At 43.0% G+C, this 26,972-nt stretch overlaps 1 protein-coding gene across 1 annotated transcript in view; it reads right to left on the bottom strand.

Annotated features, from left to right (window-relative positions):
• Window positions 1–26,972, bottom strand: part of FBXL5 (F-box and leucine rich repeat protein 5) — a 266,441-nt gene that overhangs the window by 155,425 nt on the left and 84,044 nt on the right. Inside the window, exons 8-9 of the mRNA XM_085642397.1 lie at window positions 26,677–26,759; window positions 18,328–19,041 (exon numbers count right to left, since the gene is read on the bottom strand). Of these exons, the coding sequence (XP_085498523.1) occupies window positions 18,328–19,041; window positions 26,677–26,759 (797 nt within the window). The remainder of the gene's footprint in view (window positions 1–18,327; window positions 19,042–26,676; window positions 26,760–26,972) is intronic.

Below are 26,972 nucleotides of genomic sequence, written 5' to 3'. Positions count from 1 at the left end.
GCGAAATGTTTCATTTAAATCAGTTTAAAATTGACCCCTCACACCCATGAACTCAAAACAAAAACAGAAAATAAGCAGCTGCCTGACATCGGAGCTCAGAGCAGTTGAAAACATCGAGCCTTCGTGCCCCTTACACAAAGGACAGGGGTGGGAGGCATTGTTCTGGGAAGGATACGAAGATTAAGTAAACTGGGAAAGCATTGGGGGTAGAGCATGCCCTGCCTAGGCAGGAGAAAGTGATTTAAGAAAATAGAGCTCACAGGCTGTAATTAAAACATCCTGAGTAGCAATATATGTAACAGGGGGTGTCCTCAGGGGAGGTTACAAAAGGAGAAAAAGAGGTACTAAGGAGGGACTACTAAGCCTATAGTCAAATCAAAAGCCACCATTTACAAATGGACAGTAACAGGAGCCATTTGAAAAGATAGGCGGAAAATAGGCAGAGTTTAAAGTTCATACCTGAATAGCATGTCTCGAGGAGACAGCACAAGCGTTGCCTAGACGAGACCTAAAAACATTTCAAGGTACTGGAGGAAAAGCAAACCTATCTTAAGCGTCGGCGCATATGAAGGACTGGAACGCGAGGATCAGAATATTCGATCGATGAAATCACATTCAAATGAATTAATTCGAATACTTGACAAATATAAGTGTACAAGAATGTAATTATGTATTACGGACTACGCTATGTACCAATGTTATTTAACATAGATTTCTTTCTGATAAGGATTTTTAGAGTTTTGAGTGGAGGGTTCCCCACTCTGGTCCTTGCTTTAGTTTGAATGATATTTGTTGTCTTGTATTTGGTTTTATTGACATTTGAAATACGTTGGAGGAAGGATACATGTGACATGAATAATATCTATGTAGTTTTGACAGAGTATGTGTGTGTAGAGGGGAGAGACGTTTTGGAGGTCTTCAGAGCAAAAATATTAATTTACTGTTTTTCAGAATATTTAGATTGTATTCTGTCAGACACCATGTACTTTTCTTGATATTTGGCAACGACACATATTTAACATTGAAGATTTTGGAATGAACTTAGATTTACTTCTGAGACTGGAATATATTTGATAAGACATTGTCTGAATCACTTGGCTCCATTGCGACTAAGAACTTTTTCTGCATCATAGCGAGATATTCTGCTTAGCTTTCTTTCCAGGCTGGTTACTTTTGTGTAGCATTTGGTGTGTTTACCCCTGCTTTCCTGCCTGTGCATTTATTTATTTTAGGGACCCTCTTTATTGTTGTAAATATTAGATATGGGATGACCCTCATGAGGCTGTGTAAAGGCAACAAATAGCTTTTGTGTTTTAAAGAAGTCTGATCTATGTGATACAAGAGAGCATGCTTGATGTCACAGAGTCAGGCTGGAGGAAGAAGATCAGGAGCTCAAATGTCGTGTTAAGATGAGAAGAGGGTAGGGAGCTGGGAAGGGGGCGGGGTGGAAGAGGACACCAGCACATTGTACTTAAAATGGCTTCCCTGTACACTTCTAGTATCTAAGAATCGACTTAGACACCCCGTGGGCATATCTGCTCATGCAAATATGTCCACACATGTAGTATGGTGCACCCTGCCTTAGGGCTGCAAGACCTGCTGCAGGGGTGACATACCTACACTGCATGCAGTGTCACAGGCATGGCACACAGAAGTTGTGCCATATTGTGGCTTAACTTTTCTCTGCACCAGATCATGCAACGGCAGTGTGATGAGGGGTCCCTTAGGGTGGCACAATACATGCTGAATACCTTATGGATCCTCTTCAGACTCTTTGCCTTAGGTACCAGAGGTACAATTCACTAGGGACTTGCATGGGGTGCTAAAGGTATTACCAATTGGGCAGGTGCCCAGGTCAGATCCCAGTGTTGAATTATGACCGTGCTGCTGCCATGCCACAGAAGGAGTAGTTTCTTTTCTGTAACTCCAGTTCTGTAGTAGGGGTATCTCTGTGATAGTCATAATCTAGTGAATAGTCCCGCCCATGTGCGGGGACCCCGGAGCAATAAAAAATAATCTCTTAAGGTGTCAAATCATGCAGACCTGCATCCACCCTTAAGAGAGAATTTAATTTAAAGACAGATAATGCAGCCTATACCCACAGGCTACACTGTCCAGTACTTCAACTGGTGGAGAGGTGTGGCTCACTGGTTAGAGGAAGCAGACCCAGAAGCAGAGGATGGTCCGGGACCAGGGTTCAATCCCCGACGCGGCAGGGTCGTGGACCAGGGCCAGCGGACTCGATAATTCTCGCTTTGGTGCCTACTCTAACCAAGGATCACACTCGGTGACTCTGGGCATTAGCTTGCCTCATCTCCACAACGGCCCCCCACATTCGCCAGGGATGCCTGGTTTCACCTTGGAGATACCCTGGAGGGACCATCTCACAGGGATAGCCAGGACGGGTTCCCCAGAGGTCTACAGCGCCAGGACGCCTCAGGGCAGCAGTGCGCTTTACAAGACACATACATTTACATTTCAACTAGAAAATTCCACCAACATCCACAAACAGCACTGCCTGTCCAGCTTTTCTCTACAAAGAAAAAACCCTGCCTCTACCAGCAAAAGCCTCTGGAATGATAGAGAGGAAGGAATGGACAGACAAGCCCCATAGGCTGCCATTATGTATCTCAGAACAGGATACTGTGCCTTTAAGAAAACTTTCCAGAACTTTCCCAGTATCCCAGAATGCACAGCAGGTCCCTTTTACTTTCAGTTCTTTTTGAAGGCGTAGCACGCCAGACCTGTAGCATTCCTTACATGAATAATCATCTCTCCACCGGGGAGGAGGGCGGGCGCTTAGGACTATCACAGAGATACCCCTACTACAGAACTGGAGTTACAGAAAAGAAACTACTCCTTCTGTAGTAGGGGATCTCTGTGTATAGTCATAATCTAGTGAATAGAATGGCAAGCCCATCCCCATACCAAAACGGCGGTGGAGAAGAAGACACAACACAACCACTACTGTGCGAACAAATTCCGCAGGGAGGCCTGCCCAACCTGAGCATCTGCCCTGGCATCCGTGTCCAGACAATAATGCTTAGCAAAGGTATGGACCGATCTCCAAGTGGCCGCCTTGCAGATTTCTGCAATCGGAACATTACGTAGCAAAGCAAACGTGGCAGCTTTGCCCCTGGTGGAATGAGCCTTAGGTTTACCCCCTAAGGTCTTATTAGCCTTTTGATAACACAATTGTATGCAGGACACAATCCACCGAGAGATGGACTGCTTAGAGGTCGCGAGACCGGTCCTGACTGATCCATAATTAATAAACAATTGGTCTGACCTACGAATATCCTTGGTCTTATCAAGGTAACACTTCAACACACTACATCTGGGTGATATTTGAGCTACATTTGGGCTCTTTTGTCTCTGGTGGCCATCTTGGGAGATTTATTTGTTATGAAGTTTCCGACTTTCCTCATTTACTGCAGTCTACTCAGTAGGAAATACTTTCAGTTTTTTACTTTGATTCCATCAAGAAGGCATTCAGATGTGTCACACATTTGCCATAAATTCAGAATGTTAGCACTCTAGTTGCTTATTAGATCACTGTAGTAAAGCTACTGCTCACCAGGGAAGTCTGCTGCTAGTATTGAAAGTGCATGTTTCAGTCTGCATGTCAGAATTTTTTAATGAAATAGAAGAGGATTTGAGAAGTCACTAAAAATGTGCCCTAATTTTTCTTTCTGCAGCACTAATCATACTTTCTATGGCAAAATGAACCCCCTCATTGTGTTCCTTTTTAAATTAAATGTTTTAAGAGTTACCACCTTATTCCAACCAAGATGGCTTCAGGTGTGCCATACGTCAGACTTCATTCTCACATGACTGAGAAAGATAATGTGAATTTACAGAAAATATGCTCTCAGTTTAGCTTATAGATCACCTTCCAAACCTCTGTGGGAAAAGCATGAGAAAATAGTTCTCTCTCAAACATGATTCATGATATCACAGCAGAAGGCTTTTTCACATGGTAAAATCACCTTGGAACACACCACAATTCCTAAAATGGGTATGGTACCATCAACAAATGATTTATAATGTAACTAAAGTCTTAAAACCTTCTATTAACTGCAATGCTTTTTAATGAGATGCTAACATGTATATTGGTCCCAAGATGGCTGCAAACACTTCTTGGATGAAGTGCTGACAGCCAATCAGATCTCACGATGAGATGTGTGGTTAGGCTCCGCCCAGATATATATGCGATTTTACTTTTGATTTTCTCAGGAACTATTGAACGGATTTACACCATTTAAGCAAAAGGCACAAGTCTGAACTGAGGACTACCTCTTTGCCAAATTTGGTGTAATTCCGTTCAGCACTTCGGGCTGTAGCTGCGTCAACAGGTCCTATGGGAAAATGCGTTTTGGGACCCCCCTTTTTTCTCGGCCCCCGCTTGACGAATCACCGTGAAATTTTCAGGTTAGGAGCGGACTGGAGCTGGCCAAACGTTTGGAAAATTTCGTGAAAATTCATCAATCGACGCCAACGTTATTCCAAATAGAATGTTGCGGATTTCCTATGGAAAATAGGTCCTAACTATAACTACCTACTGGCGACTGCCAGTAGGGGGGGGATATGGATATATATATATATATATATATATATATCCGAATCCTGAACCACTTCGTGTCCGTGCCTTCTTCCATGGTGTTGCTGTGGGAGGGGGTTGTTTGTTTCATTGAGATGCAGCATGAGCGGTCGTCATGCTTTCATGGAACGCCAGTTGTTTGTGGCTCTCCCTTCAGACCGACTTTGTGGAGGAGTACTGAAGTGCTATTGGGGGAGCCCCCAGTTGTGTGGACAGTAAGAGGAACGAGGATGACTGTGGTAGAGGATGTGGGTCTCGTAGCAGGGCGGTTCTTGCAACTCCCAGCATGGGATCTGTGTTTTTGTCAGAAAGAAATGCCTTGCCCGGAAAGCTGGCACCATCTGGTGACTGGGTACGGCAGAGGCCGATGCAGACGTAGTGAGGTGGTTTTGGCGCTATTGATTTTTGGATGATGGGTTCCCCTCACCCCCGAAGTTGTGCCGTCTTTTAAGTTACTTTATGATGGCCGTTTTTCAATATAGTTTTTTTAATACCAATAGCCTTTGCCCCCTTATAAGACGCCTTGGACACTGACCCTGCAATTACAACAGCATTCGGATTGCCTACGGAGTTGCTGACTATTCAGTTGCATTATGGAATTCGGAGTCTCGAGGGGTTTGGAGCACATGCTCGATTGACTGGGAGGTACAAATTTACTCTTTGTTTCAATATGTAACCCCGAGATGAGACTACACTTTATCCGGTCCCCGTGCCTTTTATCAGCAGTGTGATATCACAGCAAAATTCATTGTGACTTTGCATTTGGGGTCAGAGGTCATGTTGATGCGGATTTGATAGCAGCTCGGGAGAGCTTTCCGGGTCATTGGCAATGCTTATGGGACATGAACAGCAATGAACGGCAACATCGATGTTTTAATTTGTTACGATACATTTTATGATATGAAGGCAACACAAGATTTATGTTTGGCTGCACAGTTTTAATGCCCATTTTAATCCCACTGTGCTGGATGTCGATGTAATTTACATGTACAATTGTCCATGCTGTATTCATTGTAGGTATTAGGAGTTAAACTAAATACACGCACTGCGCGCATTATTATGTAAGATATGGCTTACCTGCATTTTATGCTGCTTTTCAGCTGTAGTCAGCATGCATATGATGTGTTCTAGCTGTTAGTTGATTTCATACCTCATAGTATGTCTTCTAGGTTTACTCATTAGTCCAGTGGGAAGGGCTATATAACACAGGGGCAGTATAGTGCCAAACTAGATTGATAAAGGCCTCTTGGAGGCTGAAATGCTTCTCTCCTTGTGCTTGGGGTTGAGGGCGACCTGAACAAATAAAGAAGATGCAGAATCCTGAACCACTTAGTGTCCATGCCTTCTTACATGGTGTTGCTGTGGTAGGTGGTTGTATATATATATATATATATATATATATATATATATATATATATATATACACACACACACACACACACACATATACATACACACATATACATATACATACACACACACACACACACACACACTTGCATTTCAGGGACGTTTCAGTGAGTTGGACATTTCACTAGTACAAAACCAGAAAATGTGCCCATTATAGTTAGTTGAGCTAACTATACCTCGCGCCCCCCAATGCACTGCTGATGACGTAACATACCATCATTCACGCCAGAAACAGGCCTCCGGCGAGATGCCGGCTTTTTATAAAATATATATTTTTTTTTTAAGCAAGGGGAAACTGTTGCAGGGATTCTGCTCATGCACAGAACTATGCGCAGGAAACCAGGACCTCAGTGAATTGTGGTGTACCAAAAAAACTCACCTCAGTACCCAGAACCCCTATCAGACTAGCATCAGTGTCTCCTTCGTTCTCCATATCATCTCGAAGCTACCAATGATTAGACAACCCAGAACAAGTGACTTAGAGTACTCTCAGGAATGGTGGGAATTAGAAACACCTTTTCATTATTATTCTCATATCAGTCCACAACAAGAGTAATCAGAGACACAATATAGTTTAAAATGTTTATATTTAACTACGTGCCCTAAGATTCAGTACTTTGACTAACATAAGCAGACAAATGATTAAAAATAAAACCATCAGCATTGTTACAACACCATATAAAATGAAGGGAGAAATCATGTCATAAATGATAGTGTATTATAGTCACCCTCCCTTCATAAGAAAGCTAGTATTATTAAACTATTAGAAGGTCTCTAGGTTTGAATGGGGAACCCCATACCATAAAGATCAGCTTAGGTGAATCACATCACAGGATCAGCTCTGCTCTGTGTCTGGAAAAGGTCTACTCCAAAGTGTCTGAATCATGCATGAAAAATGCAATATTAAAGGCACTCGAGTTTGATATTTGCAGCTGTGTGCGTGTTATGGCTAGAGCGTGGGCCGATCAACATGAATTCAATAGCATACATTGTTATTTGGCCCTGACTGCTTCTGCACACAGTGTTCAGACCAAGGTCGCGGTGTACGCCGAGGGATGTGAACAACAGACCGTTTCTCGTGTGAAGAAAAAGCAAGCAAGCAGTTTTCTTATAATAACAGCTACCTGCAGTGTCGTGTGCAAAAGCAGCAAAAGTGGCAAGATGGCGTTTTAATTCTAAGACGCTTATGCTAACATAGCAATGTGTGTACCTGGAGCTCAGTCTACACTACACCCTCCCTTGATCGGACCACGAACAAATAGGGATGCAAATTAGGAACGCAGAGTTCAAGTTCGACAGAGACAGAAACAAGTTCATGTATTGTCCATCCATATAATTGGTAGTGAAAGTTCAAAAAACCCGCTTGAAAAATGAAAAAAATATATATAACATCTCGCAAAGGCTCGACATAGCCTAGATGTGGAGTTAAAAACAATGGAAAAAACTCAAAAACTTGTGGTATGAGGACAACTTGCATGTTCTTCAAGATAACGTCTCGCCAAGAAGTCATACGCTGCCGTATAGATATCCCAATTCCCTAGGACTCCATGTGCCGCTCCACAGGCCATAATCCCGATACCAGAAGAGTCAAACTCATGAGCCACTAAGGGACTCATCAGTCGATCATAATACACAGGCACAAATCCAGAGCCCATTCGAAAGGACAATCTAGGCAATGACAAACAGATTGCACGCAAGTAAAAGTAGGAAAACCGGAAGGACAATCCATAGGCTAGGCTTAAAGTGGCCAGTGGTAATGTTCAATAATATTCAAGCATCCGGTTACGAAGTTGGAGCAGCCGGGGTAGGCTGTATTGTGATACAAATTGTGCAGCCATTGCGCAGCAAGCAGACCAACAGGAGCACACCAGCAGTGAGGGCGAGAATCAACGGGAGCCCACCAAAGACGCTGGAAAAAAATAGAATGAAAAAATGCCGGTATCACACCAAAGATTGTCTGGAAGGAGGTCACGAGGCCGGAGCCCACAACTTTGAAAAAATGCGCTAAACCAGTTGTTGACGAGGCATTGAATATAGTATGAATCAGAGCACCGAAATGAAGGGGGAGATCAGTATTTAAAAGCGCATGCACCTCGGTGCGGGTGTTAGCTACATGAAGGACGAATGTTTCACGGGAGGAAGTCAGTCCGACTTCTTTTTGAGACAATAGAGCCCTTATTCTGCTCATCTTGTTGAACTCTGCTTTCAAGGTTGGGATGGAAGGCCAGATGGATACATCGAGTCTCCCATGCGGGGGTGGAAAAAGGAAATTTTTACAGCATACTACGCGTTGTGAGACAGTTACATTGTACAGGATTCCTATTAGCATCCCGCAGCATGCCTCATTATTTAAAAGCAAATAACTACCTTTAGCCAATAACGTAAAAGTAGGCGTAATTGCTGGCACAGGATTTCCCTTTAGAATGCAAGCTAAATTCGGTGCCTGAACGTTGCATGAGCCATGCAATTGGATGTGTCTACAGACTACTGAGTGATCAGGTGTGGAAGTGCATTCCTCTCCTTTCAAATAAACTTCTTTACCCTCTCTCCTGCACCTGTATGTAAATAGGAGTGACCAAACTTCATGCAGGAAAGAAGTACCCAATGGTTCATATCTGCCTAGGGCATAATGTTTCATACATGAACTGAATTTAAACAATGGAAACGGCAAGGTGATCAAACCGTGGATAAGCCACATAGCTGAGTTCGATTCAGCCACAGAGAAAGGTAAAGGTTTTAACTTTCCAATATGCAGTAATGAGTAGGTTTCATCTTTCATGGACATGAATTGTTGTTTTGCAGTCCGATTAAACGGCAGGAATAAAGAAGATGTATTCATGTAGTCCCAGAGAACTTTCCCAGACTTCAATGTTTGCAAAGTCCATGCAAACTGAATAATAGAACGCAATTGATTTTGACCATGGCATAAAACAGACATATCATCCTGTACAATATCCACAACAGATGAAACAATATTATCTAATGTATAAATTCTGGAAGAAAGGGTGTTAATGCTATTATCGATTACAGCTAGCACTTTTTCCAGATTTGCTTGATCAACAGCTCTTAATCTGGAAGCAGCCTCAATTTGAGATAATTTCCACACTTCGTTATAAATAGCATACACCCATCTTTTGGATCTGCCACCCACAGGACCCTTAACAAAATCTATTTTGTCATTTAATTTTGATAAATGAATTTTAACAGATGCTAAAGTGGAATGTTGCAGCCAATTCTGACAGAACAGGTAGTAACAGAATGAGGAGATGCAAACCTGGGGTCAACCCTAACCTGTGTATAGTCAAGATATAGACCCAGAAAACGACGTTGACAGGAATCAGAGCTCGTCTGCCATATCAACCATCCTTCAGGATCCAAGTTGGAAATATTGAAGGATGTATTAAAAATATAGGACTGCAACGCATCGATGGACAGAACTGTGTGATCATCCCATTGCGGATAAGCACCCAGATCCGGAACAGAGGGTGAATTCATCTTTTAGAAGTAGCCAATCGAAAGCAAGTGGTTTGAAAAATGGTAGAATTCAAAAACAAAATGTGGTTTGGGATAAGGCAAGCACTATGCAGAGCTTCTGTAGCTTGTACCTGCCACGTTTTAGAACCCCAAAGTGATTTAAGATCAATGGTATCTTTCCACAGCTCATAGCCCCCCTATAGCCAAATCATCCATAAAGGATTTGGAATATAATAATTTAGTGTGGGTCAGTCTAACCTTAGAAGCTGGCTCCGCAGCCATTTTAAAATAAAATGCTTCAGGTTCAGATAGACTGAAATCAGTAAAATATGTAAATTTGTTCACTAAAGTTTTAGAGCTGCCTGCAATGGGCGCAGGGCAATGCTCCCATTGTGTGCAATTGACAAAATTTCTAAATGCATTCGCTTTATGCAGAAAATGATTGCCATAGTGTTGGTAGCAAAACAACTCCCCATAGTTAGCCGTGTCTAAATACAAATCTTCAGCATCAAAAACAGCATAATATTTCAAATCAGAAAAAAGTGCCTCTATGGCCTGGACGTCCCAATCATCAGAGCGGATGTTTTGTTTCACAACATCCCCCATAGAAACACGAAGTATATTGGGGACATTAATCACCTCTGTGGGACCATGAATTTGAAATGTAACAGCATCCCACACAATCCCATCCAACACAGGCCTGGCAGAAATATTCACAAAAGTCCTGTTCCTTTTTCATGATGTGCGATGAGGAGTGGGGGGCCAAAGTTCCATCAATTAATCTAATTGCAGATCTTTCGGTGAGATAGTGTCCATTTACAAGATGAAAAAATACCACCACAAATCCAATGGACAAACAAAAATATACTTATGAGCAGCAGCCAAATGCAAGTCCAAGGGGAATTAAAAAATGTCTTTTAAACCAAGCAGCAAGAATAGAAATTTTCGACGGGGGATTGGAAGTCATAGAGTTAGTGTCAAATGAAAAACGTGACTGGTCAACTGCAGTTGATTGTAAACCAGGCAACGACACATCTGTGGGATAAGCATACTCAGTATCTTCAGGTGGAACACCAGCCGCCGGTGGCAACAAATGATTAGTAACTGTATGCATCTCGATGGCAATGTCAGGCCTGGTGGTAGACGCCGGAGCCAAAACAGAATTTCTCAGCATCGCTGGACAAGAGATCGCTCGAGTCATACTAAGAAGAATCGGCCACTCGCTGTAGTTTGACATTGTCAATGGAGATGTACCCGTTATCCTAGCAACCAGGAAGTGGAGGTAAAATGACTGTTCGTGTACCCTGCACGCCAGGCACTGGTACTGGAGCACGATGAAGAGGGGCCAAACTCCTCCTTGTTCTCCACCTTCTCGCGGACCAGGTCACCAACTCGAGGTAGCCAGCGGACTACCGGAATCTGAAGCGCAGCATCAGTCGTGGAGTGCAAGTGTTCCTTTGCAAGACCGTCTCTGGTCTCTTATAGATTCTGTAATACAGCACAGTGATCATCTACGTCAAAGGGTGCGGCCGCCGTCGCCATGTCTAAACCATCAAGGTCCGGAACAAATATCTTTATGCCAAAGAGCATTTCATATGAGGTCCGCCCACCCAGAGACCTTCTAGGGAGATTATTAAGTGCACGTTGAACGTTATACAGATGGGCTAACCAGTTCCTACCAGTGCCTAAGACCCTAGCTGCCAGGGATTGCTTTAAGTCACGGTTCATTCGCTCCACAACACTATTGCCCTCAGGCCGGTCTGGAGACGAAAATTTGACTTGGACCCCCAAAGATCTCATGGCTTCTTTGTACGCCTTAGAGGCGAACGCAGGACCGTGGTCAGAATGAAGGGTACCACATTCGAAAATTCCCACAAAGACACGCAAATCCCTGAAGACAGTTCGAGCATCAGCATTCCTTTGTGGCCATACCCAAAGAAAACGTGTGCACGAATCCACTGCAACTAAGATTTTGTATATGCAGTATCAGAGGAGAAAGGACCGCAGTGATCTAAATAAACACACCCAAGTGGTTTATTAGATATGTACAACTGTGTTTGTGGTGGGCGCGCAGCAGTCGAAGGTTTAATCTGCTGGCATATGTCACAATTAAGAACATAAGCTCTAGTATGTTTATACAACCTACGCCACCAGTAATGTTGTTGTAAGAGTAACAGTCGCTGAAACGCCGGCATGCGCAGAAGCCATGCCTTCGTGAGCCACTGTTATCAAGGAAAGTCTGAAGCCCGCGCTGGGAATCAATCTGTCACCAACGTCGTTAATTCTCACATAAGGAACTTTATCAGGACTTAAATGATAAGAGTATTTAGAAGGGAAACCTCTCGGGTAATTACTTCCCTTCTCGGTTGCAGCAATAGCTGCCAAGATGTCATCATCAATCTTACTTTTGGATCTTGTAACTGCTGCTACTAGATATGTTGCCACTGCTGTTTTCGCTGCCTTGTCAGCTAAGCTGCTTCCAACAGCATGGACACCAACTTGCTGGTGCCCAAGAGTATGAAATACATTCACGAGAGGCAGATTCTGTTTAAGTTCTGTAACTCGAACCCAAAGCATTTTATGCTTGATTGTGCTACCCTTGGAATCACGAAATTCATTTTGAGACCAAAAGAATAAATGGTCGTTAAAAGACTGAACACAGTAAAATGAGTCACTCACTATAAGAGTTGTAACTCGTGGATCAGCAAACTCCAGTGTGAGCACCAGAGCACGTAGCTCAGCCAACTGGGCAGTACAATCACCCAATGGCTGCGTATGCACATCAGACTTGAATTCACCATTCACGAAAGTACCAGCCACAATTGCGCAGGCCACTGAATATGCATGCTTTGATTCCGTCGCCGGTTGCGCCGAACCGTCGGTGTAAATGACACAATGGTATTCCTCAAGCGGGCACACAGACAGGGGGCCTGGATGAACGAATTCATACTGCAAATACTCCGGAGTTTGCAATGAGGCATCAAAGATGTAGGTGACATCTGGCGATGTCAAGGAAGTGGCCCATTGTATCCAACGTGGATGCAAAGCTTTAGAATTAGGTACACTGGCTTTCGTCACTGCCTCTAAAGCAGGTTAAGGTGTGACAACCAACATGCGTTTCCCTTGCGACAGCGCTCTCTCTTTCAGAATCGCCATCTGCACTGCAGTCAAAACTTTCTCGAAAGTCGAAAAGCGCATTTCAGCCGAAGTGTACAAGTGTGATTTGAAAGCAATGGGGACTGTGTCGCCCTCATTGAACGTTAGGTACGTGAAACCCACTGCACCAGGCACAATCCTTATCCCCATGTTAGTGTGGTTATCACGTGTAAGTAAGTACTTTGAAGCAAGAAGATCAGCCTGCAAAGATTACAAGATAGCTGAATGCTCCGGCAGCCAGCTCGATTTGGAAAAATTAGGTTGTACCAAGGCATATAGCGCTTGATACGCTGGGCATAATCGGGAATACAAGTACGCCCGAAATTTAAAAATCCCAGCAAAGAGTAATTTTTTCAGTGTTGTCGGAGCACACAAACAGGCGCACTTCTCCAGGAAGTGAGGCGCAAATCCTCTGCCTTCGTTGTTGCGTTCATAGCCCAAAAACAACACTGTATACTCTGCAATGTGTGTCTTTGCAAAGTTGAATTTGTAACCGAAGTCCGCAAACATGACAATGATGCGGTCAACGCAACACAGATGCGGCCATAATTCGTCGTCCATGAGATAGATAGATATCAGCATACGAGTACGCATCAGGGTAATGCTCTCTAACAGAGAGACTACACGTGCGGAAAGGACGCCTGGACTGCTTTTATAGCCCTTGGCCAATCGCTTAAACTATTTTTGTTTGCCGCCAGAAGTAAAAGCTGTCCACCGACTACTAAGCGAGGACAGATTATGGCTATAAGCGCCATTGGATATGTCAAGTATGGTCTTAAATATTTTCCTCACGAGACTATCAACTAGGGCAGAACTGTGGGTATTCTGTACAGCACAGGTCCGACAATGAAAGTTTAAATGCCGGTAATCCAAAACTAGGCGGTACGACTCATCAGGTTTAGTTACAGTGAATAGAGGATTATTCATCGGTGACACACACGTTTCAATAACACCTTGATATTCCAATTGTTCAAGGATGTCTGCGACATGAGATCTAGCTTCACGGCGCATGGGCTATTGTGGTTGAGCCTGGGGCATAGACCGTAAAGGGTTCTAGTGGCTTGATGACAATTTATCCCGCCCAACCAGAGTACGGTACAAAGCCGGAGCAAGCACCTGAGCCCATTCTTCTGCAAAGTACTGAGCCTGATCCTTCGGCACTGTGTGCGCGAAGGATGGGAGGATTACCTCCTCCCCTCTAGGAGCGGCCAAAACGAAAGCTGGGGGCCAGTCCGCCTCTGCCAATAGAATGTCATATGGAGAGGTCAGATTCGCCCCAAAAATCCCTCTTATGGTACGTTTTATGTCACCTTCTATTAAAAGGACTATGTCATAACGTCTGTCAGGGGGAGCCACTCTAGTATCCGCAGTTTCTACAGTAATGAACGTGTCAGTTGCTGTCGCCTCCAGATATGCACGCAGTGCTTACCGCACTACTGTAAGCTCCGCTGCGCTGTCGAGCAGCGTTAGTGCGCTTGTCAGGTTCCGAAGTTGTGTCCTCAAGATCTGTGGCATACCTCACTGTTAGTGCAGCAACTTTCTTCTTCTGAAACGGGGGACGTTGATGTGCAAACTCGTCCTGCTTGCCTTTACAGTCAGGCTGACTGGGTTGCTCACGTCCTTGTTGGGCACCCCGACCTTTGCCACGTTCTCCTCCACCAGACTGTGAGACCGATGTTTCCTGTGAAGAACGAGGAGAACGCTGTTCAGTAACCTGAAATCTATCAGGAGACCTAATTCTAGTGCGATCGCGCAAGTCATAAGTCCGCTCACCAGTCGGCAGTACAGGCGACGCTGGACGAGACCCCTGTTTCTGTTGCTGCTTCCCTGGTTTCTTAGCTCTCCAATTTTGTTTAGGAAAAGCTGGACGATCGTCTTTGAAAGACGAACCCATCTTAGTTATCTGTTGCACAACCGTGGTCTGAACAGAAGGCTTAACCCCTAAACTACTGCGGCCTATGGTCCTATACGCCTCCACAATAATTTTAGGCAACTCTCGGGGCTTATCGACGTCGTCTACGAGGGCCAGAGCATTCAACACTTGAAAGTGAACCGCATCTCCCATGAGCTTACCAAGGATGAGAGTGGCAATCACGTGGAACACACAGACAAGCCTCATTCCCAACTCAACCGCCGCCTCCGGACCGTGTTGATCTTGAACATGTTTGATCACGGAGGGCAGTACGGCCATAGACGGGGTGCCGAAGCACTTTGAGTAGACCGCTGCAAAAACCTTACCCCAGTTATCACAATCTGCCACTTCTGGGACCAAGTCTTTCTGCAAACTGATGGTGAGTATCCTGTGTTTCTCCACAGGAGTAGAGTTTGGAAATACTTCTTCCAGCTGGTCAAATTTCTCAGCAAGCCAATAAGGCAAATCGTCCTTATTCTGGGGGCGCTTGCCCATTACCGAATTAACCATGACGGGACTAATAACAATCCCGGCCGGGCCAGCTGGTTGCCCTGCAACAACAGGTGTCCCTGCCTGAAAATTGTGTGAAACATATTGTACCAAAGCCCGATGAACTGTAATCGGGGCTGTATGGAGCGGACATGACTCATCCACCGTGGCACGTAAATAACTAGGATGAGGTGTAAATCCGGCCAACACCGGCCAAGTGGCCCCTGGAATGGACAAAGGGCCCATTCGAACCAGTGTAACCGTGTGGGGGAGGGCGCCATTAAACCAAATACGATGCTGCCAAGCTGAAACCGGAATCTCCTGTGTCCTATATGGAGTATAATCCGCTGGGACTGCCGTAGGAGTGTAAGAGTGAAACATATTATCGTCCGCACTCCCCGCCGGCAAGGTAACCCAAGAGTAAAACAACTTATAGGGATATGATGCATCGGCACTCACTACAAATATAATAGACATCCCATCGTCAGGCACCCCGAACTGCGTCAAATGACGCCGGAGTGGTGCGCGGCTATGCGTCGCAATAGCAACCTCAGCCATAAGGACACAGAGAAGAAAAACAATCTATACTAACAGTAGTACAAAAAGGGTATAACGAAAGAACCTTTTTAATTGACAAGCTTGATCGAGCCTATATAGTAACTAATAGGCAGGTTAAAACCGTCACTCCCGTTATCCGGAAACAAGAGTGAGGGCGTTGTGGACTTAATATAAGCATTACTAAGGTGTCTCAAATCATAAGACAAAACGTTAGGTGCGCGATGTTGCAGGGATTCTGCTCATGCACAGGACTATGCGCAGGAAACAAGGACCTCAGTGAATTGTGGTGTACCAAAAAACTCACCTCAGTACCAAGAACCCCATCCGACTAGCATCAGTGTCTCATTCGTTCTCTAATATCTCGAAGCTACCAATGATTAGACAACCCAGAACAAGCGATTTAGAGTACTCTCAGGAATGGTGGGAATTAGAAACACCTTTTCATTATTATTCTCATATCAGTCCACAACAAGAGTAATCAGAGACACAATATAGTTTAAAATGGTTATTTTTAACTATGTGCCCTAAGATTTGACTAACATAAGCAGACAAATGATAAAAAATAAAACCATCAGCATTGTTACAATACCAACTCACTACCATTGTTCTATTCCTTCTGCTCCAAGGTTACCAGAGGACTGGCCTGGCCAGGCCTGCCTATGTGAGGCAGCCCCAACAGACTAGCAGCAGGCAGAAACAGAGGTGTCTTTTTTATATCCCACTCCAGCCAGATCGCTGCTTAGGCACAGCCAACAAAGACACTGATGCATCAGTAGAAACTCATAGCTCTATCCCTTGCACAGTAACGGCGAACCAGTTTAGAGCTTAGAGTGGCCGCACAGTGGATTACACACCTGCATCCTGGCACACCTACTCCAAAGCCCATCTGTCCATTTTGTATGACATTTTCTTTCCACTAATCTGTTATATGAACTACCTGCCCAGGCTATACCCTGAGCAAGATTGTCACTGGCTGGCAGTCATGGGTTATCTGCACCCTGGCACTTGCAGCAACGGGTTACATATGGTTATCAGATAGTGATCCTTAACTGATCCTCATTGATCAGCAACCAGCTCGGAACAGTTAGCAGCTGCAGTGTTTCTGTAAATATTCTACGTGCAAAGCTTCCCAGGAGCCCAAAGACTAATTGGTTTAATGGAGTTTCTCTTGTGTTTACCCACTAATTGAGACCTTGGGTTTCATTGGCTTATGAATGTATTCTTAGATTTTAAAGATGTACTGGTCAAAGCCATTTTGCTCACATGGCCTAGAGCTTTTCAGGAGCTCTAGGCCATGGGGTGATATAATGCAGGAATTAGACTGGCACACTTTCTATTGGTCACAGCCAGCTGTCACCTGAAACTCTGTGAAACTCCATGAAAGTGTCATCAAGCAAAGGTGCGTGGAACCTAAACCCAAGAGTTAATATTAGGATGGATGAGGTGATGCGCAAAAGGGGATTTGGTTGTTACCAATATAATCGCACAGCCAGAACCTTGTGTGTTGGAAGGGATTATAAATCAATCCCTTCGTACCTCAGCTTCACACAATGGTAGAACTGGTGCTGTCTGCACCAACATCAAGCTGTACCTGTGGTGGGAATAACCATTTTCACTGCAGCCGCAGACAAAGGCTCTATGACTTGCATTAATGACATGTCTAATTTGTGTCATGCCAAATCTGTTCTTGTAACATTTTGCAGCCTGCAGAATCAATGCGCCTCCATTGCTTCTGATAAGACTTACACCTAAACTCCATAAGCATGACTGTTACAAAGAAATATTCATCTGGCATGATCTAAAGTGCGAATAATATTTTTTTAAGCAATGGCATAGGAAGGCTGATAAACAGAAGCCAATGGTTAAGGGGGGTGACCTAAACCCCCTCTCTGTGTATAACAATAACGCAAACTTTGGAAAATACTTAACGCTATCTGTAACCAGAGGACGAGGGCAGTAACAACACAGGTTTTATCTTCGATATCAAATTAAGCGGTCCAGTGTTTTTCTAGCTCCATTTAGTAAATTTGTAGCTTCATTATAGCATACTTTCTAGCCCATAAAACAGGATTATTTCAAATATAGGTTATAAAATTAGCGAAATGCAAGGAATTGCATTCCATATGGCATCTAAATGCCAATGAGCCAGCTGGACATAATTACTGGCAGACCACTGCACCAGTTTGTCTTTATTGGTCTCTGAACCATGAAGAAAAAGCAATTAACCGTTGGGCAGCCATGGATAATGGAGTTCCTTTTGAACAAGGGGCCAGAGTTCAATTTCCTTGGATTAGCTGGGACACAATGTAGGTATTATTGGCACAAAGTTAGTAATGTGCTGTACATGTCAATGGACACTGCTACTTTTAGCAAATTGTGAAAAGGTATTTCGAAAAGAAAAGACACGAGGGTTTGACAGAAATTACTTTGGTATTATAGGCTGATGTCATATATATGACTGATAAGATGTTAAACCAGTATTCATCTTGGCGAACTCCCAACCATTTAAATACCTGATCAAGATGAAGTTGATTTTTATATGCTCTTGACCAATTCTGCATTTCACATAATATTAAAATGAAGGAATGATATTGCTGGGCCAAACAACTCAATGTGTAAGTGATGTGACATATGCAACCAGACCGCAAACGTTAGGCTGTAGAATAACCTACTGATACTACATTTGTGAACATAAGAAAATGTAATCACTCAAAGGAACTCCACCTACCTGAGACCGTGGTCTGTGATTTGATGACACCCAGACAGGCTAAGAAATTGAAGAACTCTAGCAGTCTTGTGATCTGGCAGTTCACTCCCAGAGCAATTAACGTCATTTACTTCTGACTGCTTAGTCCTTGTTTTCATTTTGCACAGTGCAGAAGACTCTGGGAGTGACTGTATAGTCCTTAATGTTGATCCAGCACAACAAAACGAATGTCTACAATATGTGAATGGGGCAGAAGTACAGCGCTGCTGCCAGCAGAAACTAGTCCTTAGCTCAACAATGTCTTTACTGCAACAGCGAGACCCAAAACAACCAAGACCTGGTGGTGAAGATTCCATTACACAAACTCCATCAACACTTCTACTCCTCCATTCAGCAGCATCTTCGATATCAGCTAATTCTTCAGCATCCAACATCCAGATGAAAGGAGAAGAATGGAACCTTCCCAAGTTGGTGGGTTTCATCCAATGGTTTTCTTTATAGTTTTGCTTCCCCATGTGGTTTTTAGTGATATCAAGCAGACATTTAGAGGATTGCATAGGATCATTTTGATTTTCCCAGGCTGTCTTCATATTTTTGTCCTGTCCAGACCTTTTTTTGTGAGAGGGCAGAATCCCTAAAGCACTTGACATCTTCTGTAAAGCCACATCAGTGATTTGTTCACAACCTGACAGATCTAGGTGGCGAAGACTCCGACATCCACCGACAGAAGAATCACTGCAAATGGGAACAAATAAACAAGGTGAAACCTCTCGCCAAAATATCTGCCATAGGATGAGGGTTAAGTACAAAAAGGGAAAGATTACTTGCAATCAGAGTTCCACATCATACATTTTATTTCATAAACAATAGAACCTTAAATCTTCAGGTTCTCAAACCCATTTAAAATAAATTGGTTTCCCTTTTGTCAAGAAAACAAGCCTGTATTTCTGTCATTACTTTGACTAAGCAAATGAGAATCATCCCAAAGAAGAACACAAGAAAACTTCAAACCTATTCAAAAAGACAAAAAACAAAAAGAAAATAGTTCTTGTAGGAACAAGCTTTAGCATGTGTCAGTTTTGCCACTGTCGCACTGCTTAGAGATCCTATACTGTGCCAGTATGCACATTAACTGGTCACATAAGACACTATTATCAAATCTTAACCATGTTCCAGGTTTAACTTGGAGAAGGATGGGACGTTCAAGAAATATCCATGAACATGCTTGTGATGGAGAACTAGGATTAGAAGCGTTTCCTTCTACAATATCGCATTTCCTCTGACATTCAGAGAAAAATAGATTAGCAAGCCCATCGCCTCACTCCATGACAGTTAAAGCACTGGAATAACAAGGGAATCAGGAATTCAAACATACAAAACTTACATAAAGAGGCTATAGAATAATGTTTATAAAATTTGTATTAACTGGTAGGCTACAAATAGGTTATTAAGACGGTACTTTTTAAAAAGAGCAGTAAATGCCTTCCCTGTTGTGGAATGCTCCTTGGGTGTACATATAAGAGCCTTGTTAGACTTTTGAGAGTAAGTAATAATGAAGGATACTATCCATATAGCTATGGACTGTGTTGAGAATGTTAGTCCATCCATTACCAGTAGACTTTCATTTTATTACAAGCATTGGCAAAGCCAACAGATTTCAGTTCTCAAATCTGCTTGCCTAGCCAATGCTTTTTTATGCTCTTAAGCCACGGGGAAAAAAAACGAAAAAAAGAGGGGGGCGATTCTAGGGGATTTGGTGGCCTTCAATACGATTCAACATAACATGATTAAAGGTTAGAGGCACCGGCTCTACACCCAAAGCAGAAGAGCCGAGTGCTCAGGCTCCCCTTTGCCCTGTTAGGCTGGACGTTGTGCTTGAGATTGTTTAGTGCAACACAACACCTCTACTACAATCAAAGATTTCAAATAATTTGCCAATTACCAGAAGCACATGCTTCAAGTGGGGGACTTGGTATGTTCATTTTTGTAAGTGCTTCTCACGGAGGTTTCATTTCAGTGATATTTACATCTCTGCCAAAATGGAAAAGTGTTAGTATTTCATTAAGAGAAGTCTAGATCTCATAAGCAGCCATACGACTGCTCTTGAGAAACAGCAGGAAAAAGGAAGAATTCGTAGGCGATTTCTCCCTTTTAATTTTCAGAAGCAGTTAAATGTTGGAACCATCACTGCACTCTGAGCAGGAGTAGAGTTGGAGGCGCACTGCTCTTTGAGTGGACAGCCAGAAAAGAAATGATTGAAATCCCTTAAATAAAAGCAATGCCTTTACTCCAGTCTTGGATTTCAAAGAGTTTGTGAATTTACAGTGCCGCTTCAACTGAGGCACATACAGTGTTTTCCTATTTGTAGTTGCTTCTAGCTGAGGGTTAATTATTGTGACTTGAGATTCTTTGCCAAAATGAAAACCCACAAATATAATTCAACAAGAGTTCACAATTTCACATGAATCATAAGGGGCTGTGTGTTCTGCTAGGCTTTGATTCCTTAAACATCGCTAAGCGGAATTCATGGCTTTATATTGAACTACATATAATGGAGGTGTACCTGCAAACCACAAACCAACAAAATAAGTTCTAGTGTAGTCATTGCAAATCTGCAAATCCCTTCTTAGAACTGGCAGCATCATATTGCATTCAAAGAATGCTGCCAAGGATGAGCGCACATCCCAGATGGCCATCCTTGCAAATATGTGCATCATTTTAACAAACCCCGTTCAAAGAGGGCCACCAAGAATGCACATGCATGCATAATGGACATCTTTGAATGTGTTTGTATTACTTTAGCAAGTCCACTGAAAGATGGCAGCCATGTATACACGCACATATTCAGCGACCATCTTAGAATGTGTTTATTATAATGATATAAACCTTCACAAGTGCATACACATTGCAGGTGGTCTCCTTGCTAAGAGAAAAATATTATTTTTAAGGTGAACGTGACAGGCGCCAAAAAGTTGAATAAGGATGATAAATTATGGTAAGAGGTGGAAAAGGGAGGGGGTACAAGGGACTGGGGAGAGAGTGTAAGGGGGCAGGGTGTAAGAGGGGCAGAGAACAAAATAAATGTGCATTCCTAAAACAAAAATGTTGTTCCCTGAATGCAAGCAAGGGAAGGGTACTCATCTTGCTACTTAGCTTGGGCAGACACAAATAGGGAGGAAAGCAATCAAATTAAGAGGAGACAATTGAGATCAACGAAGCCATCCAAAAATGACCAAGGGGTTGACCCAAAGTCCACCATGTATATTGCAAACGAGATCAATTCAGCAGACAGCTACTGCAGTATTAGCAAAGAACTAAATACTTACCCTGTAAACGTCTGTTTATGGCACATGGTGCTGCAGATTAACATGCTGTGCATACTCCTCCCAAGTAGTGTTGGGCTTGCACAAGGACAGAGAAGATGTGAAAAGCGCACTAGTGAAAATGGAAAAGAAGCTAGAAAAACACGAGGAAGAGGTAGAACAGAAAAAAGCAAAGAAGTTCAATAGAGATAAAGGAGACTATGCTGCAGGACGAATATATACGTTTGCACGAAAATTGTATTACCTGTATGCTAAACAAACTGCGGCAATAAACATCACTGGCACTATGCCAACCACCTCAAGCGTGGAGAGCTCTGAAGCAAGCTCAGGGGACTATGATCCCGCAACGCCCTTCCCCAGGTTGGATTTTTCAGGGGAAATGACTCTTTCAGATGAACAAGACAGAGGGGAAGGGGAAGAGCAAACGCGATCCTGGAAAACCCGAAGATCAAAAGGGAAGAGGAATGCAAAACAAGAGGCTCTAATGAAACTAAAAGCACAAGACAACAATATGGTCATCAACCTCTCTGAGAAAATAATTGATGACAACCACAGGACTTTACTAAACAAGGGACTGAGTTTTTGTCCTAATGCAGGCTTTGATTTTGTAGATACAAGAATAAACTTTTACAAATTCACGAGGAAGGTGAAATTAAAGAAACACTTCCTACAGAAGAACAAAGAATGGCATGCAAAGACAACCCAATCCAGCGCAACACCGACCATTATTATAATCAGTGACTTGAATACACTACAATCGTTAGCATGCCTGGAGAGAGAAGCATCAGGATTACAAAGAACCTCCATTGAGGTGTTATCAGAGATGGGTCTCTGTGAATATCATGGAATCTCTACGGACAAGACATCTAAAAGTGGATGCAAACCAAAATCCAAATTTTGTCCCCAACTACCTATGGGTAATAAAATTGACCTGTTCTATGAAATCGTAACTGATGAATTAAAAAACTTGGTATCACTAGAGACGACCAAGTCGGAAAAAAGGAAACAATTGGCCAAACAGAATGTTACGAAAAAGAAATAGGAAGCTTTGAAAGATTTACACAACTTCAAAAATATCATTATAAAACCGAATGATAAAGGGAGTAATATTGGAATTAGGAGTCTGCAACAATATCTAACTGACGCGAACGGACAATTGAAAAACAAAAGACACTACAGAATACTCCCAGATAACCCCATCCAAGTACAAATGGCCCAGTTCGCCTCAAAGTTAAAGGAATGGCAGAAAGAGGACTTCTGGATATAGAAGAATATAAGTATTTGAACACCTCTTATCCAATAACCCCTACCATCTACTTTTTACCAAAGGTGCACAAGGACCTCACTAACCCACCAAGCAGACTGATAGTAAGCTCGATTGGAGCACTATTGGAAAATACATCTAGGTTCATAGATGGCTTTCTTTTACCTTATGTGAAAAACCTACCATCTTATCTACACGACTCACAAGACTTACTCAATAGAATCAACGAGCTTCCCTTGAAACCAAACTATCTAATGGCTACTGTGGATATGGTGTCCTTGAACACCTCAACCCAACACCAAGATGGCATGGAGGCCTGCAGATATTTCTTAAAGACACGCTCAGTCTCCTAGTTGAAACATACGGATATGTTAATGTAGATGATAGAATCCTGTCTGCACCACAACGTTTTCACGTTCAACAAATACTCTCTCCAAACCCAAGGAACGGCCATGGGGACATCATTTGCCCCAAAGTACGCAAATGTACTCATGGGAAGCGGAGCAAATGTGGAAAAAATCTAACAAGGAGAAGAAGGAACAGATAATACTGTAGGTCCAATTTATTGAAGACCTCTTCCTAATATGGGAAGGGGAGAGAGCGGATTTGGAAAAATTCCTGAAATCACTAAACCAGAATGCATTCAATCTTCAATTTACTTATGATATACAAGATAAGGAGATTAACTATCTGGACACCACAGTATATATCAACAAAAAAAAACTCTGCAGTAAAATGTACAGAAAACCTATCAGCACAAACAGTATTTTGCCTTTAAAATGGAGTGTCCCGTTCCGTACAGGTTTCTAAGAGTCAGACGATGTTGCTCGGAGGAGGAAGATTTCAAACATCAAGCAAGGGAAATGTACACAAGATTTTTAAGCAGAGGGTACCCAGATGCAATTCTGACCAATGCCCTGAGGAGAACAGGCGCAAAGAAAAGAGAAACACTGTTAACACCAAATATAGAGTGCACTCAAACCAGACTGAAAAGTGACCAAGAAGTGAGATTTATAACTAACTTCAATACATCAAGTACCAAAGTTAGAAATATACTCATGGATGAAGATCTAAAAGGAATCATAACAATTCAACATCAGTATTCAAGAAACAGTGAGCACACAGAAAAATATCCAAATCCCAGATGTGTGTTTCTTAAAAGGATTTCTCTTTATTTCTTATTTTCACAGGCAGAGGATCATAGCCAACGCGTTTCGTCTCCCAAAGAGACTTCTTCAGAGCTTCACAAAGTGACAAAAAGTATATTCATGTGGACGTTTGTACAGTTCAGATAGTTGGGAGTCCAATTTTTGGAAGATTTCTATGTAATGGACAATATCAGCAAAGGCATGGTAGCCCGCAGCTTGTGTACTCCTCGTGTTCTGATTTCGAATCGTACCCAACCCAGGGAAGGGACCCATTGGTCCCTGCCCCTTACCTACCTGTAATGTCCCTAAATCTTGTATTTAGGGGGCATCCAGAACCTTGCTTCCTAGGATCCAGAAAGGACAAGAAGAAAAGAAGAAGGCCCGAACAGCCGTGCAGCCAGCTAACAAGAGAAAGACGCCCACTGACTTGGCCCAGCCCTACAGGCCTGTCTCCCCTCGAACCTGCTCCTGCGAAATACCGGTGTCTCCTGCAGCCAGCAGTCTCGAAATCCCCGAAGAACATGCCTGCCTTCACTTCCAAAGACTGCTTCTCCCGTGAACACCAGATTTTTTCGAATGCAACCTCCGGAAGCAGCCAGAGACTGCAAATCCAGTCCACTCTGCACCCGCTGAACCCGGCCCAAGTTCGAGTTGACAAACACCTCGAGGAGGTCACCCCAGCGATCCTGAGCAGAGATCTGGTGAACCCTGACCAGCCTCAAGCCTCTAGCCGATGCCTGCAGCCTAAATCCAGAAGGCCCCCCTAACCGGACCAGGAGTAAAGAAGATCCGACCCCAAAAGGCAACCTTGCACCAGACGCCCCACAGCCTTGTGTGCCCAAACCGACGGTGCCTAACCAACCCCTTGACTTCCGAACTTACCTCTCCAAGTGGTGGTCGCACCCAGAAGTCCTTCGTCTCCCTGCCTGCAGTGCTTTTGCAAACCGGAGATTCTCCATAGAAAACAGGGCACCTGACGTAGGAACAGCACTCTGCACCCGGCCGCCCCAGTGCCGCTGAGTGTGCACCTTTTGTGCTACTTTGTTTCCCCATTTGTCCTGACCTTAACCCTAGGAGTTTTGCTGCCACAACCCAGTGGCCTGCTTGCCAGCAGCCACCAACCGGAGGCCCCCTATTCCCCATTGGCCCCCATTGGGCCTCAACACTCTGCCCCCGGCTGCCCTAGTGCCGCTGAGGGTGCAACAACAGTGCATCACTGACCCTGGGGGACCCCTGAGTCTAACCCCAGAACCTTAACTCCTACAGTCGATTACTTACCTGTGAACCAATAACCTGTTTTTCCTCCACAGGATAACACTGACAATTTTCCTACAAAAAGTTTCCAAGTGTGAAGTTTTGAAATCTAAAACTATTCTTTAAAAATCGCACAAATAACCAAAACATATTTACTTACCTGTTTGCAGGAAATGTCCCAGTGCTGAATCTAGGTATCCAGCATTTAGTTAAAAAAGTAACGTAAAAAGTAACTTACCTGTAATTTACTGAAAAAGCCTATTCATTTCAATGTACTGTATTTTCTAAGTGTTGCAACCTACTGCATCCCCTGTAAATCATCAAACAAAGTACAATTTCTATTGCATTTTCAAACTGTTCTATATCCAGTAACTTATTACTGAAAAGTATTTAATGTTTAACTGTGCCAGGCTTGCTTGGTTCTAAAAATAAAACAACAGTATATACTTTTATACAAAAACAATTGCCCTAGAGATCAGTTCTTGAGTGTGTGAATTCATTTGCTAACTGAGTATGTACATCAAATGCTTAACACTGTCCCCAGATACTGCCTTACTGCTCAACCACTCTACCACAAAGAGAGAGTAAGGTTCTATATAACTTTAACCTCTGCCTACCTCTGTGGTCACCTGGACTCTACACACACTATACCTCACTTTGGTGTAGTATATATAGAGCCAGTTTCCTACACACTTTACATAATAGTATGGTGGCTGCAGAGAGAAATAAAAATAAAATAATGAAACCAAAATAACAGAAAACAAAATTGCAAATAACGGGCTTACCAAGCTGTTGGGAGAGGCAACCGTGGGCACGCTGAGACCGGAATCAAATGTTTTAAAGTGAAAAATCGGCAAAACAGTACGATTTTGAACAAGTGTATATTGAAATAGTAGGGGTCATCCTGGAGTCCTAAAATGCATACATCAATCTTTTACATAAAACTCTGATGTCAATTGGCCCACTCCCTTTCATTTAAAAATTTAAAAAACGGAAGAAGCAGAGTGAAGCAGTTTACAGATTATGCAGTGTCTAGGGTTCAATTAATTGCTTATTTAAAAAAAAATACGTTTGTTAATAGATTGACACTACTTAATCTTTGTGAACATCAGAGCCTCCCAAGTAGGAGAAATGTATCTACAAAGCTGCAGATTAAGAACTACTAAGGGATAGCATTATAGAAGCAAACACAGATGTTTAGGTCTTTAAGCAAGAACGCAACATAAAAGCAAATGTGCAACAAGCATCAACAGTGGTCAGAAGTAAATGTGTAGGATACATCAACTAAATTCAGGGATTAACAGGTCCATCGGGATGCAAAACGTTGCAGTGCACATAAGCAACAGTCAAGTCAAATGTTAGAGATACTGAAAATACGAACCCTTCAAATGCGGAGTCCGATATATCGGTCTGAGTAAGATCTAAATGTTCCAAGTTAGGGCAAAGTTCCAACATCTGTCGAACCTGGCCAAAAAAACAAAAAAAAGATTACAGTTGTGCCTGGGGATATAGGGTACAATTTGAGAAAATATTAAAGCAAACTGTCAGTTTCATGTCTGTAGAATTTCTCTTGCTGAATACATCTATACAATCAGGTCCAAGCAACATTTAAACTACATGACTTTAAATATTAACAAATTTACAAATCTTGAGAAGGATGTGTGTACCCTGCACGTT

Source organism: Triturus cristatus, chromosome 2_2 (assembly GCF_964204655.1).
Source record: "Triturus cristatus chromosome 2_2, aTriCri1.1, whole genome shotgun sequence".
In the NCBI taxonomy this organism is placed as follows: domain Eukaryota; kingdom Metazoa; phylum Chordata; class Amphibia; order Caudata; family Salamandridae; genus Triturus; species Triturus cristatus.
The sequence above is the reverse complement of the archived record's forward strand: the minus strand, read 5'-3'. Positions and strand labels throughout refer to the sequence as shown.